Source organism: Ursus maritimus, unplaced genomic scaffold (genome assembly GCF_017311325.1).
Source record: "Ursus maritimus isolate PB19 unplaced genomic scaffold, ASM1731132v1 scaffold_13, whole genome shotgun sequence".
Lineage (NCBI taxonomy): Eukaryota > Metazoa > Chordata > Mammalia > Carnivora > Ursidae > Ursus > Ursus maritimus.
This window is the reverse complement of record NW_024423675.1, coordinates 40,086,866-40,100,508: the sequence shown is the minus strand read 5'-3', so window position 1 is coordinate 40,100,508 and position 13,643 is coordinate 40,086,866. Positions and strand designations below refer to the sequence as shown.

General features: G+C 37.5%; 1 protein-coding gene and 1 non-coding gene across 3 annotated transcripts in view; both read left to right on the top strand.

The window, feature by feature from the left end:
- VNN1 (vanin 1) overlaps positions 1–13,643 on the top strand; it is a 33,890-nt gene that overhangs the window by 7,399 nt on the left and 12,848 nt on the right. For both annotated transcript variants that reach the window (XM_008691081.2, XM_008691082.2), the window contains 2 exons: positions 7,673–7,903; positions 9,184–9,314. In XM_008691081.2, coding sequence (XP_008689303.1) covers positions 7,691–7,903; positions 9,184–9,314 — 344 coding nt within the window. In that variant the 5' untranslated portion in view covers positions 7,673–7,690. The remainder of the gene's footprint in view (positions 1–7,672; positions 7,904–9,183; positions 9,315–13,643) is intronic.
- LOC121102334 lies at positions 12,358–12,462 on the top strand. Its single transcript, XR_005834453.1, has one exon. It is a non-coding gene; the product is annotated as a U6 spliceosomal RNA (small nuclear RNA).

The window sequence follows — 13,643 nt, the reverse complement described above, 5'->3', positions numbered from 1 at the left end:
AATCTGGCCCCATCTATCATTTTTAGCTTCCCTTTGCCTATGAGATTTTTTAGACAGTACTCCAGCTTACTCTCAAGTTCAAAGTACACAGACTGCTCTTACAAAGGCTGGAAGCCAAAAAGTAAATTTAGCAGTACCTGGGACAGGCAGTAGGGCTGGCTTTGCTGTAATCAGGCTCTGCCAACTTTAGACATTTCTATGCAATGACCTTGGCAGATATATCTTAGAACTGCGCACCCCCCCACCCCCAGCACACACAGAGAATTCATGTCCCTTGAACAGCAGCAGATCTTTTAAATTATAAAGCCCCTTTTCTTCCGCTTTCAAAAGATCTTACCGAATTTAGAGGAATTAGAAAGGTTGATGGCTATTCACAACTTCACTCAAAAAGAACTTGACTGGCTGCTAAGGGAAGTTTCTTTCAGCTCCTGATTATACTATGGTTATTAGGCAAGCCAGAAGGCCCCCTGGAACACAGCCCCCCTTCACAGAGGAAGCAGATGACCAAAATTTCTCGTAGGCCCTCCTGCAATTAATCAGTGGAAGGCCGATCTCAGGGCCTAATATAATGAAAGCCCAAGGTTAAATTATGTACTTAGGAAAAATGCTTTTCTTAATACACTTCATACGGAGTTTACAAAGGCATAAAGGTTTGATTCCCATTTTGGTTAACCATCTCCCTGGTGTATATACGTATATATATGTATAAAGTTTAGTTAAAAAGGCAGGTCCATCTCTTGATATTCAGGCTGTAGGCCACATCTTTGGGGGGAATTAAAGACAGCTGTCTTTGTCTAAAAATCTCCACAAAACTATAAATGACAATTCTGAAAACAAGTCAAAGCCCACCTGTTTTTACCAATCTCAAAACCTTGCCTATTCCTCTCAAAATGCTTTGTAGGTATTATAAAAGATCAGGATATTGGAACAAAATTGTCCTGTACCTAAGAAAAGAAATAGTTTTTTAAATAGCAATTATATCTCAAATTTCTTTAAAACAAACAACTTGCATTCTTTCTCTGTCCCTTAGAGTTATCAATTTTGTCATATCTTTGAAATGAAAATACAATCCACCATTGGGCCTGAGACTGAAGAAAAAGGGCAGGGAGGGGAAGAGGGCTTTTAAAAATATAAATTGCTAAGGCAGCAACTGGATGGCTCAGTGTCTTTGGACTCGTGATCTCAGCTCAGGGCTGGATCTCAGGGTCATGAGTTCAAGCCCCCAGTGGGCTTCATGCTGGGGGTGGCGCTTACTTAAAAGTAAAAATACAAATTGCTAGAAGGGCTCTTGTGCCCACGCTCTAGCATCTCTGCTAAGTGGACAATATGTCCCGAAAAGTCCACCTTAGAAAAAACTTGGGTACTTCCTTGGTGCCTCTGTGGTCTAAATTTTCTACCCCCTCTTCTCTAGGACCTAAGAGCCATTCTTTGAAATATAAACTTAAAAAAAAAAAAAATTCTCACCAGAAGGAAAAAAAAAAGAGAGGGAGAAAATGTATATAAAAATCAGGCCTGTAATGTTCTCCCCACACAACAAAAACCATAAGATCTTTGTTGACATCGTGTGTTTGTATGTATGTCTCTATTGTTAAATAAGAACAATCCATCGAAGGAGATTTTAAAGCTCTAACTGGCCTTTTTTATCAATTCATGAATTGAGCAGCATCCCATTCTAACAGTCAGAAAGGAACTCCAAAGTGCTACCAAGAGGAACTGCTTTTAAAGGTAGAGATGGAGCAGAAAAAGACAAGTTATTAGCAAAGAAGGCGTTTTGTAGGCAATTTGCCCTCCTGAGGGAGATGGAAAGGGTCTATCAATAAACTTCTTGTGTTGACCAGGAAATTCCATGTTGCCTGGTTAAAGGTTACATTCCTGGGGAGTTGAAACTGCAGTTAGTTTAGGTATTAAGTCTTGGTTTACTGACTTGGAGCCTTAACAGAAGTAATGCCATATTGGGCCTGTGGTTTTCTTTGTAACAATATATATGTTGTAAGTGTGAGATCGTTTTCTACATCTGGATGGTATTACTAAAATTAGTTCGTAAAAGAGCCCTGTTTAGTTGGTTTCAAAGCAAGCGCTTATTTTCAAGTTTATATGATTTGGGAGCAAATTCAGTGTTAAAAATAATTTAAGGTTGTTGGTTTAATGAAAAGAGACATGCCTTTAAAATTATCAACACTTAAACTAAAACTTTTACTCTGCCTCGGTTTACTTAGAGTCAAATAGGCTGATACTATCTCTGTTTTTAAAAAATAATTAGCTTGGAAGAATAACTGACTTTGATGTCTCCTACAGTTTTTATGGGTAATCTAAGTATAATTGTTAAGAACGAGTAAATTAAATAAAGTTTAAAAGGTTTTTAGGTAAACTTTAAAAATAGTTTCCCCAAATCTTTTTGGCAACTTGAAACCTTGAAGTTTTGGTAAGTGATGAGTTAGGTTGAATTCATTGAATATTTAGGTCATTTCTAAATAAGATAAAATAATAAACATTAAATACTGAACATAGGTTTATCTACTTGTGGTTTCCTTATTACTCTAAAGAAACTAAAAATTTTGGGTCTGCTAGTAAACATGTTCTGTTCTTTATTAAAAGATTGTACTATGAAGAAGCACATTTTTCTAGAAATTATGAAATATATTCATAAATTTGCTGATCTAAAAAATGCAGGAAAAACAGACAATTTACAGTTGTTCACTACTACACTAGAAATTAAAGTTTCTAAGGATTCAGAGTTGTGATTAACATGTGACTAAAGCTGCTAAAAATTATAAGGGAAACAACTCTGTAAGATATATGTTTTGGGTAAAAAAAAGTATGAGGAATGACAATACATTTTTGTTGAGGGCAAAAATAATTTTTCCTAAAGTGAAGCTAGTTATTTAAAAAGGGAAAACTTAAAATCTGAGTGTATAAATAAATAAATAACTTGTAGAGTTATGAAAAAAACCCTTTGAAAGAGAATTTTATATATAGCTAAGATTAGAATAAGTATATTTAAGAGTGAGTTTTAATATCAAAAGAACACTGATGGAAAATTAGAATTTGGTTTTTCTCTCTGTTAAAAACTTTCTTAGATGATTGGTTTGCTTTTTATGAGAAATTTCAAACAAAATTTTCTTTACCTTTTATGTGTTCTGCCTAGAAAAAGATTTTATGTTTTGTTTTGTTTTCATCAAACCTTTGATCATTCGAGAAGACAGTCTTCTTTTTTTTTTTTTTTTTAAGATTTTATTTATTTATTTGACAGAGATAGAGACAGCCAGCGAGAGAGGGAACACAAGCAGGGGGAGTGGGAGAGGAAGAAGCAGGCTCATAGCGGAGGAGCCTGATGTGGGGCTCGATCCCATAACGCCGGGATCACGCCCTGAGCTGAAGGCAGACACTTAACCGCTGTGCCACCCAGGCGCCCCAGAGAAAACAGTCTTCTTAATATTAAAAGAGCTAAGACTTGCTTACAACTATGTAACCTTCTGTATTTGCCTTTAAAATCTTTTATTGTCACTTTGGTTAAGTCATTTAATAGTTTTATAATGATCTGTGATCCTTCTTTAATTAAATGCTTGAAACTTTTGATATTTTTTGAGAAACTTCCAAAATAAAAAAATTTTTTTAAAGGTTTTATATTTATGTGAAATGTTCCAGAAGGCCCTTGGAACATTTCAATGATTTTGTTTCTCATCATTAAAGAGAGAAAGTAGGCTTGTTTGATATGTTAAATTACATAGGAAGTATTGTCAAACAAGTAATACTCAACTGTCTTATATTTGTGTAGATATATGGTACTAAAGTAACTATTCTGGAAGTTGTATGAAACTTCTAGAAATCTGATATGTCCTGGTATGTTGTTATCTTAAATTGTTACGTGTCACAAAAATAACCAAATTTCCATGTCAATGACACTGTAATTAATTCTAGTCAGATCTTTAATCATGGACTTTTTTAAAAGTCCTTTATCATTTGTAGACAGTTATACTTTTACTCAGATGCTTGTACAAAAGCTTCCTGAAACTGTGTTTCATCTTCAATGAGACTCACGGAAAGACCCCTGAGTATAGGTTTCTGATAACCTCAAGATCATAAAACTAAACTTGGTAAGAATTTTTGGAATTAGTAGAAAAACTGGATTCAAGCAGAACAAAAATTAATAACATGAGACTAAATGAACGGAGGATGATTATAATTTTTTAAAGTATTTTTTATTTATTTGAGAGCGTGAAAGAGGGAGGGAAGGCAAGGGAGAGAGAGCAGGGGGATAGGAGCAGAAGGGGAGGGAGAAGCAGTGAGCCCAGTGTGGGGCTCAATCCCAGGACCCTGAGATCATGACCCGAGCCCAAGGCAGACGCTTAACTGACTGAGCCACCCAGGCGCCCTAGGACCATTATAATTTTTATGACTTGTTGATTTTTTAAGGTTTTATTTTTCCAGATTTAAGGAAACTTTCTCTTAAGCTAACTATGACCATCAGCTGATAAAATAAAACTTTTCAATAAATTAAACATTTAACCTTTTTCTTTCTATCTGATCACTCCAGAATTTTCAGTAAATATTCTTATATGTTCATGGCAATGTATTCATTTGCATGAATTCAATATGAATCTGCCCTCCTTGTATCAGAACATAATTGAAAACATTGATTATATTATTGAGGCTTTGACTGGAATGTCATATTTGATGGAGACCTGCAAAAACTTAGGTATGGCCAGACTGCTTTAAGGAAATAACGTTGATTATATGGAGCCAATAAGGCCCCTTGGATAAACAGCCCAATACTTACAGGGTTGCTAGCAATCTTACAGGTAAAGAGCATCACTTTTTCGCAGGTGCAGGAACCTCAGGATATTTTGCAGACCTCAACAGAGAGGAATTAACCCAAATCTATAAGTATTACAGGAAAAGTCTGATGGCAAGTATATGGGTTGGCTTCTGGCATCGAGAGGCTATTAAAACTTCAATCTAGAGATTCCCTATAAAAAGTTCCAGCAAAGCAGATTTAAGAAAGTCTATATGACCAATTACTATTCTTGCTGAACTTACATATACAATCAGGCCAAGGTAGGTATTTTCCCCTAGGTTTATTTTATAAACAAATCAGTCTTAATTCGGCTATCTTTGATAAAATGAGAGTGATTATAAAGAGAAAAATTATGTTTAAGTAACACACCTTTATGGATATTAGATTCTAAAACAGTTCTTTATAAATGAAACTAGATCCTAATTTTTTCTAGTTTCCTTCAATGTCAGGCCACAACTCCTAATTAACATCTCCAATTTTTTCCCGTAATTTTGACTTGGAATCATTTCATAAATAAAACTTCCCCTTTTCTTGAAGCCCTGAAAACTAAATATAAACAACTTCATGTAAACTTGAGTGAAATCACAACAGCTCATGAATAGACCATCTTCATGCCTGTTGTTCTCTGGGTCACTCAGAAAGGTCACCAGAGACACTTCATGTACAAACTGAAAGAGGCTGCCAGATTGCCACTAACTGTCCTCACCCTATTTGAGATGCTTTTAGTCTGACATCTCAAATCTTCTCACTGGCTGCTCTCAGAACTCAGAAACCAGTTTTATAATTAATCTAATCTTAACCATTGTTTTTCTTTTGTTCTCATAAAAATGCCTCTTATTTATTACATGATTAATTGAACCATAGGCTTAACTTTGAAAATACGTAAGCATCACAGCCTTCTGAAGTGAGTTTAATTAAACTAACCTGTTGACAGAACTAACACTGTTCAGTGAGAGAAAAAAATCTGCCAGCTCAACTTCTATAGAAGTTTCAGAGGAGGGAACTAGAGGGACCAAGAGCAGACTACCCCAAAATGTGACACTTTGGCATATTAATTATTTTAAATAAAAGTTACTTAAGAAACAACCGATGCAAAAAGAATATTCTGACACCCCTCATCTTTGTCTCCACAAAACAAGAAATAAATCTCCCATGTGCAAGGTAGCTTGTCTATACCAGGAGGTAAAGAGATCCTTATCACCAGAGATAAACAGTTTAGAGCCAAAAAGCCTTATATAAACAACCCCTGTTACTTTTACTAATTTACTACTCCAGCCAAAATTTTGTTTAGAATTCCTTACTAATTGAAGCTCCCCAAGTTAAATTTTCTTTGTCTTGTCAATGCTTCACAGATTTATTGTCTCTTTGTCTAAAAAGTATGAAAACTGCCTGCCTTGGTTATTTCTTTAGGTCTCAGTTTCATTTTGGGGCCTCCATGCACACTCAATAAAATTTCATTTTTTTCTCCTTTTAATACACCTTATGTCAATTTAATCTCTAGACCAGCTAGAAGGTCTTGAAGGGTAGAAGGAAATTGTTTCTGCCCCACAGAGACAATTTCCCCACACTCTCTCCTCTGTATGAGCAGAAAGGCTACATTTGGGGAGCTTGGCACTTAGTAGGCGGCTTAGCAAAGCTGATGCAGTGACAGTAGTGATCAGGGGACACAGCTCAGGTGCCATAGTAGAGGCTCTTGGTCCCCAACCAGTTACAGTTTCAGCCAATAGCAGTCTACTCCATGAACTGCTGTTATTCATCTGAAGACTTTCTCTTGACTAGTACATGCTAAGTAGGCCACAAATTACAGATCGATGAGGCGGTAACATGTGAGGACAAGGGAAGGGCTATTTAGTCCAATGATGAAGTTTCTATCTTGTCTTGAGCCTGTGCCCTTGGGCTGTGACCTTCACTAGTGCTTCTCAACTTTTTTTTTTTCCCCCTTGGTTGAGACAGGAAGGCTGGGAGGGCTACAGTCACAGTTTTCCCTTTCCCCAGTTAGGTTAGGCTCTGGTAAACAGTTTCCCTTGAGGGCAGCCTTCTGTTAAGGAGAACGAAATGCTCTGGGCTTCTTTTAAAGTTGGGCATATTTTCCCCCTCCTCCTGTAGGAAGCATGAGGCAGAGGGATTTTTGTCTCCACAGTTCTCCCAGGAGATCTGGTAGGGTTCCTAGAGATAAAGCTCACAAAAGTGTGAGGGCTTCTCTGATCCTGGGACCTCCCTAAGTTTTTAACTCTTAAAGCTTGTCCACACAGAATGTCTGGCAATTCGTCAATGACAGTTAATGTGATCATACCAGTTCTGGCTCTAACCCCCCATACCTTAGAATGTGACCTCATTCGGAAATAAGATTGTTTCAGAAAAAAGTCAAGATGAGGTCATTCTGGAGTAAGGTGAGCACTAAGTCCAGTGACTGTTGTCCTTGTCGGAAGGGGAAATTTGGACTCAGACATGCACACAGTGAGAATACCATGTGCAGACACAGGGAAAAGACAGTCGTTTATGCAGAGAGAGAGCGCGTGAACAGATCCTTCCCTTACAGTCCTCAGGAAGAACCAACTCCACTGACACTTTCATCTGAAACTTCTTGATTCTAGAACTGTGAGATAATAAATTCTGTTGTTTAAACTGCCTGGTTTGGGATGCCTTGTGATGACAACCCTAGAAAACTAAAGCATGCATTTCCTTATTAGATCCTGCAAATCCCTGCAGTAAGAGTCCTTTGTCATATAAGATGTGTTTACATCTGTGTGTACGATGCAATTCCATAAGGCTTGTTTAGAGTAGATTTTGTAATTTATGTATAAGGACTAAGTCCTGGGAATCACACGATCAACTGTGTTTTCTCTATCTACATGTCGGGACTGGGCTGTTCATCAGCAATCATCGGACTTCAGCATGATCCCCTCTCCGTTGCTGGCCTATGTGGCAGTTTCAGTTTTCTGTGTCTTCAAAGTCAGCTCCCGGGATACATTTATTGCAGCTGTTTATGAGCACGCAGTGATATTGCCTAATGCCACCCTGATACCAGTGTCCCGCGAAGAGGCGTTGGCGTTAATGAACCGAAATCTGGATCTTTTGGAGGCAGCGATCACTTCAGCGGCAAACCAGGTACCATCTCTCAAGTGTGCTGGATTCCACCAGGAGAAGGGGTGGGGTCTTAGGAGACAGGGTCCCTGCCAGGTGCACTTACACTTTTGGAAGACATAGGTGTCGGGGTAGCCAACAACTTCGCTGTACAACCAGACTCCTACCTCCTTCTCGAAATTATTACAGTAGGGGCTCTATTACACTTCCCTCATACTGAGACAAAGTTAAGAAAAGGATGGCTTCGTCATTAAGGAGCAGCAGAACTTTGTGGAACTTTCTATACATTCAACAACTTTGCTGCTCTCTCTTGCTACACATGGACAGTGGAGGATAAATGAGTCAGGACAAGGTGCTGTGCTCAGAGTATCAGCAGCCTCGCGATACTTTTGTGCTCTTAAGCTTGTGCAGGTTTTTGGATTAGTTCATAACTTTAAAATAAAGTTAAGTTGCAAATTACTCAATAAGATGTATTATGTACTTCAAATTTCATTCTAATTACAAGATAAGCTATATATATTAATTGCATAGTAAGTCCTTGAGTTGAATGAAGGGTTGAGTATAAGTGTGGTTTGAATGGATATGATTCAAACAAGATTTTGCACATCAGGTGTGGAGGAGGCCTATGTGAAGTGTGACGAATCATGAATACATACATATAACTTATATCTACCAATACACATTCTTAGACAATACAAACATTTTAAAGATTATTAAGAATTCTGAGGTTCTTTTTTATCCTTAGTCCCACTATTTTCTTAGGCCACAGCAGCTTTGAGGGTGACTCTTCCATCTGAAGGTGCCCAGGTGAGCTCGGGGTGTACCTCTGGGCTTGGTACCTTCCCAGCCTTCTGAGAAGCCAGAATCAATTTTGCAGGATACATAGCAGGGAAGGCTTGAGTGGAGCAGGAAGTAAAATGGAGAATTTGAGTATAAATCAATCCGTGACATTCTGGGCACAATGTCTACTGAAGTCCAGGGAGGGGGCAATTTTGAGAAGAGTTGGGTTTAGGCTTAATAAGTGCAGTGGGTAGCAAACCTACGAATAACCTGGAAAGCTATTCATGTTTATGGAAGAAGGAAAACATGTACAAATGGTGATGGTGGGATTAGACAATGCAATTGTGTAAAGAAAATAAGTTATAAAAATACAGAAAACAAAGGATTAAGATCGAAAAGAAAAAAAAAAAAAAAGGCCTGGATGGAGTTCGCTCATCCACTCAGTTCCTCAGGTCCCCTTACCGACGTGTCTTGGATTGTTTGCTTAACTGAGAGATATTTTAATTAAGCTACATTTTTAACAGGGTGCACATATTATTGTGACTCCAGAAGATGGTATTTATGGCTGGAACTTTACCAGGGAAACTATCTACCCATACCTGGAGGATATCCCAGACCCTGGAGTGAACTGGATCCCTTGTAATAATCCCAAAAGGTAATAATCCCAAACAGATGGTAGACAATCCAGTCATGAAAGTGAATGCACTTTACCTGGGAGGACTTTGTAGTAGATCACTGCATAAGATCCACTGTCAACTCTAAGTTCAAGATCGTTTTATTATTTGTCATCTTCTGTGGATACATTTATTAGATAAGTGACTATGAATTGTGAAATCACAGAAATTAGTTCTGGAAGGTAACATAGAAATCATCAAATTCAATACGAATATATTTCCTTTGAAGGAAGGAATCTGGAGAGACAATAGCATAACTTGCTTAGGGTTACAGGGGTGGTTGGTTAGCGGGAGAACCAGAATCAAACTCTAATCTTCTGACTTCTTACTAGTGAAGGGAAAATTGTTGCCCCACATGGGTCTGTAATTTGAAAACTGCGTGACAAAATGACAAAATAGAGTCACATGTTAGTTTAGGATTAAAATTTTTCCTTTTACATCAATAAGGTGGCTAGATGAGTTTAATGTGTATGAAATCCCAAGAGCTTAAGGTGATCGTCAATGTAGCAGAACTGTGTAAGTGGTTTAAGTCAGGTCCAGACTAAAGGAATATGATGTGTGATGAAAAATAGCACTATTATTTTTAATGTATACCTCACTTCTTTCTAAAGACACTATTGCTAACATTATAGGCACTGCTCTCCAAACCACACGAACTAACTACGGTAACTGCTTATAGAGACACCTTGATTTTGACAAGTTCAGTATTTATCTTAATCATCTGCTTTCTTCATGTTTCATTGTATCATAATTACTTTTTATTTGACCACCTCTCAAGCCAGATTTTTCTAAAGGGCAAGCACTCTGTTCACCTCCATCATGTGTTGACTTCACTTGTATCTTTTTTTTTTTTTAGATTTTATTTATTTATTTGACAGAGATAGAGACAGCCAGCGAGAGAGGGAACACAAGCAGGGGGAGTGGGAGAGGAAGAAGCAGGCTCATAGCGGAGGAGCCTGATGTGGGGCTCGATCCCATAACGCCGGGATCACGCCCTGAGCCAAAGGCAGACGCTTAACCACTGTGCCATCCAGGCGCCCCAGACTTCACTTGTATCTTAATGATCTTTTCCTAGAACCAAATTTCCAAGGGGCTCCTGAAAATCTCCGCCAGGCTGTTCCATGCATTCCATTTCAAGGAGTCTGGTTGCCCTTCCTATTTTCTATCAGCTAGTGGCATCTCCATTCCTTGCCTTCATTCATTTATTTTAACAGGTTTTTGTGTGTGTGCCTGTTATGGACAGGAACTATTCTGGACAGTAGAGTAGACAAAATGGATTAAAAATCTGTCTTCCTGGAGCTTATATTCTAGTGTGGGGAGATAGTCAATGAAAAAAACATAATATCTACCTATTTAGTTATCTGTTATCTATCTGCTTATCTATGCTATGTAGTAAAGGTAAAGGTTATGGAGAAAACCAAAGCAGGACAGGTGAATATGGCAGCAAGCATGGGGCTTAAATTTTTGGTTATCAGTTGGCTTCGTGGTGACATCTAAGCAAAGACTTGGAGGAAGTGAGGGAGTAGGTCATATGGGTGTATGTTTTAGCAAAGCATTTTGTAATCTTTCCTGGGTATAGCAAACAATCTGAAAAATATAGTTTAAATGTAAATATATTTGAATATATGATACACTTTCAAGATTAATAGAGACAGGAGGGAAATATGTAATCCGGACTGTTTAAGAAATCCCAAACACCAGATTTCTATTTCATGTACCAATATATTCTGCCAGTTGTGGTGATCTGAAAAGACTTGGGCTAAATATGTTTCAAGTGGTTCGATGTGTTGTTTACCTCTGTCTTTCAGACTTTAATTGAAGCAAACGAGGGAGAAAAACTATCAAATAGTCATTCTTTATACATAATGTGTTAGAATATTTTTTTAGATGTGGTTTCTCATCCTTCTTGGTCTTTTTCAAGGATACGTTTTTGTAGATAATTGCTATGGTTTTGCTTATATTAATTGTACCAATTTGTAGATCTAATGGTCTCAATTTGATACTCAAAGAAAGCTTTCACTACTATTGCCAGCAGATGGCAATAAATTTCCATTCAGTCAACAGTTATTTTACTCTTCTCAGCTATTCGTCAATAACCTACCTATTGTTTACCATTTATTATTTAAAGGTTGTGCCAATAGAGAATAAATATGGCTATATGTTACATGTAGTGGGTCTCACTTTTGAAGATTGCATTTTAATTGCGTTATTGGGACAACTACTGGTAACATGATAAAGGATAAAGAACTCCTTGGCACCTGGGTGGCTCAGATTGGTTAAACATCTGCCTTTGGCTTAGGTCATGATCTCTGGGTCAGGTCCTGGGATTGAGCCTCATGTTGGGCTCCCTGCTGAGCTGGGAGTCTGCTTCTCCTTCTCCCTCTGCCTGTCCCTCCTGCTCATGTGCGTCCTCTCTCTCCATCTCTTTCTCTCTCTCTCAAATGAATAAATAAAATCTTTTAAAAAAGAATTTAAAAAAATCAAGCATTAACAAGTGTTCTAGTATTTCCATTTTTCCATACTGTCTGGTCTGCCCTAGCCCAATCCTTGTTGCCTTTAATCTGAGCTATGGGTGCAACAACTTCCTAATGATTCTGTACATTTAGTCTCTTATTCTAGTACATTCTATACCCTAATGGCCTATTATCTTAAAGAAAGTTCAGATCATGTTACTTCTGTCCTCAAAATCTTTTTGTCTATTAAATTTGGAATAAGTGTTTTAGCTTTTTGTGCTGGGCTCTTTTATGAACCCAAATGCATCTTTTTAAATTCCCTTTTCCCTTTTCTTCCCTAACAATGCCTCTGCTCCAGCCAGATTGATTAGTTCCCTGAACAAGATTTCCCTTTTCTTAACCTCCAAGGGTCCTTTTTTTTTCTGATTTTTTTTTTATTGTGGTGAAATACATGTACAGTGGTATTAAGTATATTCATATTAATAACTCAACCATCACCATCACTCACCTCCAGAACACTTTTTATTTAGCAAAACTCAAACTCTACACCCATTAAACAATAATTCTGCTTCTGCTCATTTTGTCAGCACATATACTAAAATTGGAGCAACACAGAAGATTAGCATGGCTCTTGCACAAGGATGACATGGAAATTCCCAAAGAATTCCATATTTTTAGAAATGAAAAGAGGAGACATTACAAGTGATACCACAGGGACGCTTGGGTGGTTCAGTTGGTTAAGTGTCTGCCTTCAGCTCAGGTCATGATCCCAGGGTCCTGGGATCAAGTTCCGCATCAGGCTCCTTGCTCAGCGGGGAGCCTGCTTCTCCCTTTGCCTGATGCTCCCCCTGCTTGTGCTCTCTTTGACAAATAAATAAAATCTTAAAAAAAAGTGATATCACAGAAATACAAAAAATCATGAGACTACTTTGAATAATTATATGACAACAAATTGGACAACTTAAAATAAATCCATGGATTTCTAGAAGTAGGCAAACTACCAAGACCAAATCATGAAGAAATAGAAAATCTGAACATACCATACTATCTCAAAAAGATATCTGCACCCCTATGTTTATTGCAGCATTATTTACAATAGTCAAGACATGGAAGTAACCTAAGTGACCATCAACAGATGAATGGATAAAGAAGGTGGTATATACATACATTCAGTGGAACATTATTCAGCCGGGAGAAAGAAATGCTGCCATTTGCAACAACGTAGACGAACATTGAGAACATTATGTGAAGTGAAATAAGCCAGGCAGAGAAAGACAAAAACTGTATGATCTCACTTATATGTAGAATCTAAAAATGCTGAACTTAAAGAAGCAGAGAGAACAGTAGTTGCCAGGGGGAAAGGAGGCAAAATTGGGCAAAGGTTACAAACTTCTAGTTACAAGAGGAATAAATTCCACAGATCTAATGTAGAGCATGATGAGTTAACAGTATTGTATTGTTTACTTGAAAGTTGCAGTGGGAGTACATTTTAAATGCTCTCACAATAATAACAATAAATTGACAATTATACTAATTAAAAAATGTGGTAACCTAATTGTGGTAAACATTTATTGATATATACATGTATCAAATCATCACATTTTACATTTTGAACTCACACAATGTTATATATCAGCTATATTACAGTAAAGCTGGGGAAAGAACACAGTAACTCCCTATTTGCCCATCTCTGCAGCCCCAGGCAGCCATCATATTAATTTCTATATCTATGAATTTGGCTACTCTACTCTAGCTACCTTATATAAGTGAAATTGTATGGTTTTTACCTTTTTGTGATTGATTTATTTCACTTAGCATAATGTCTTCAAAGTTCATTCATGTTGTAGCATGTGTCAA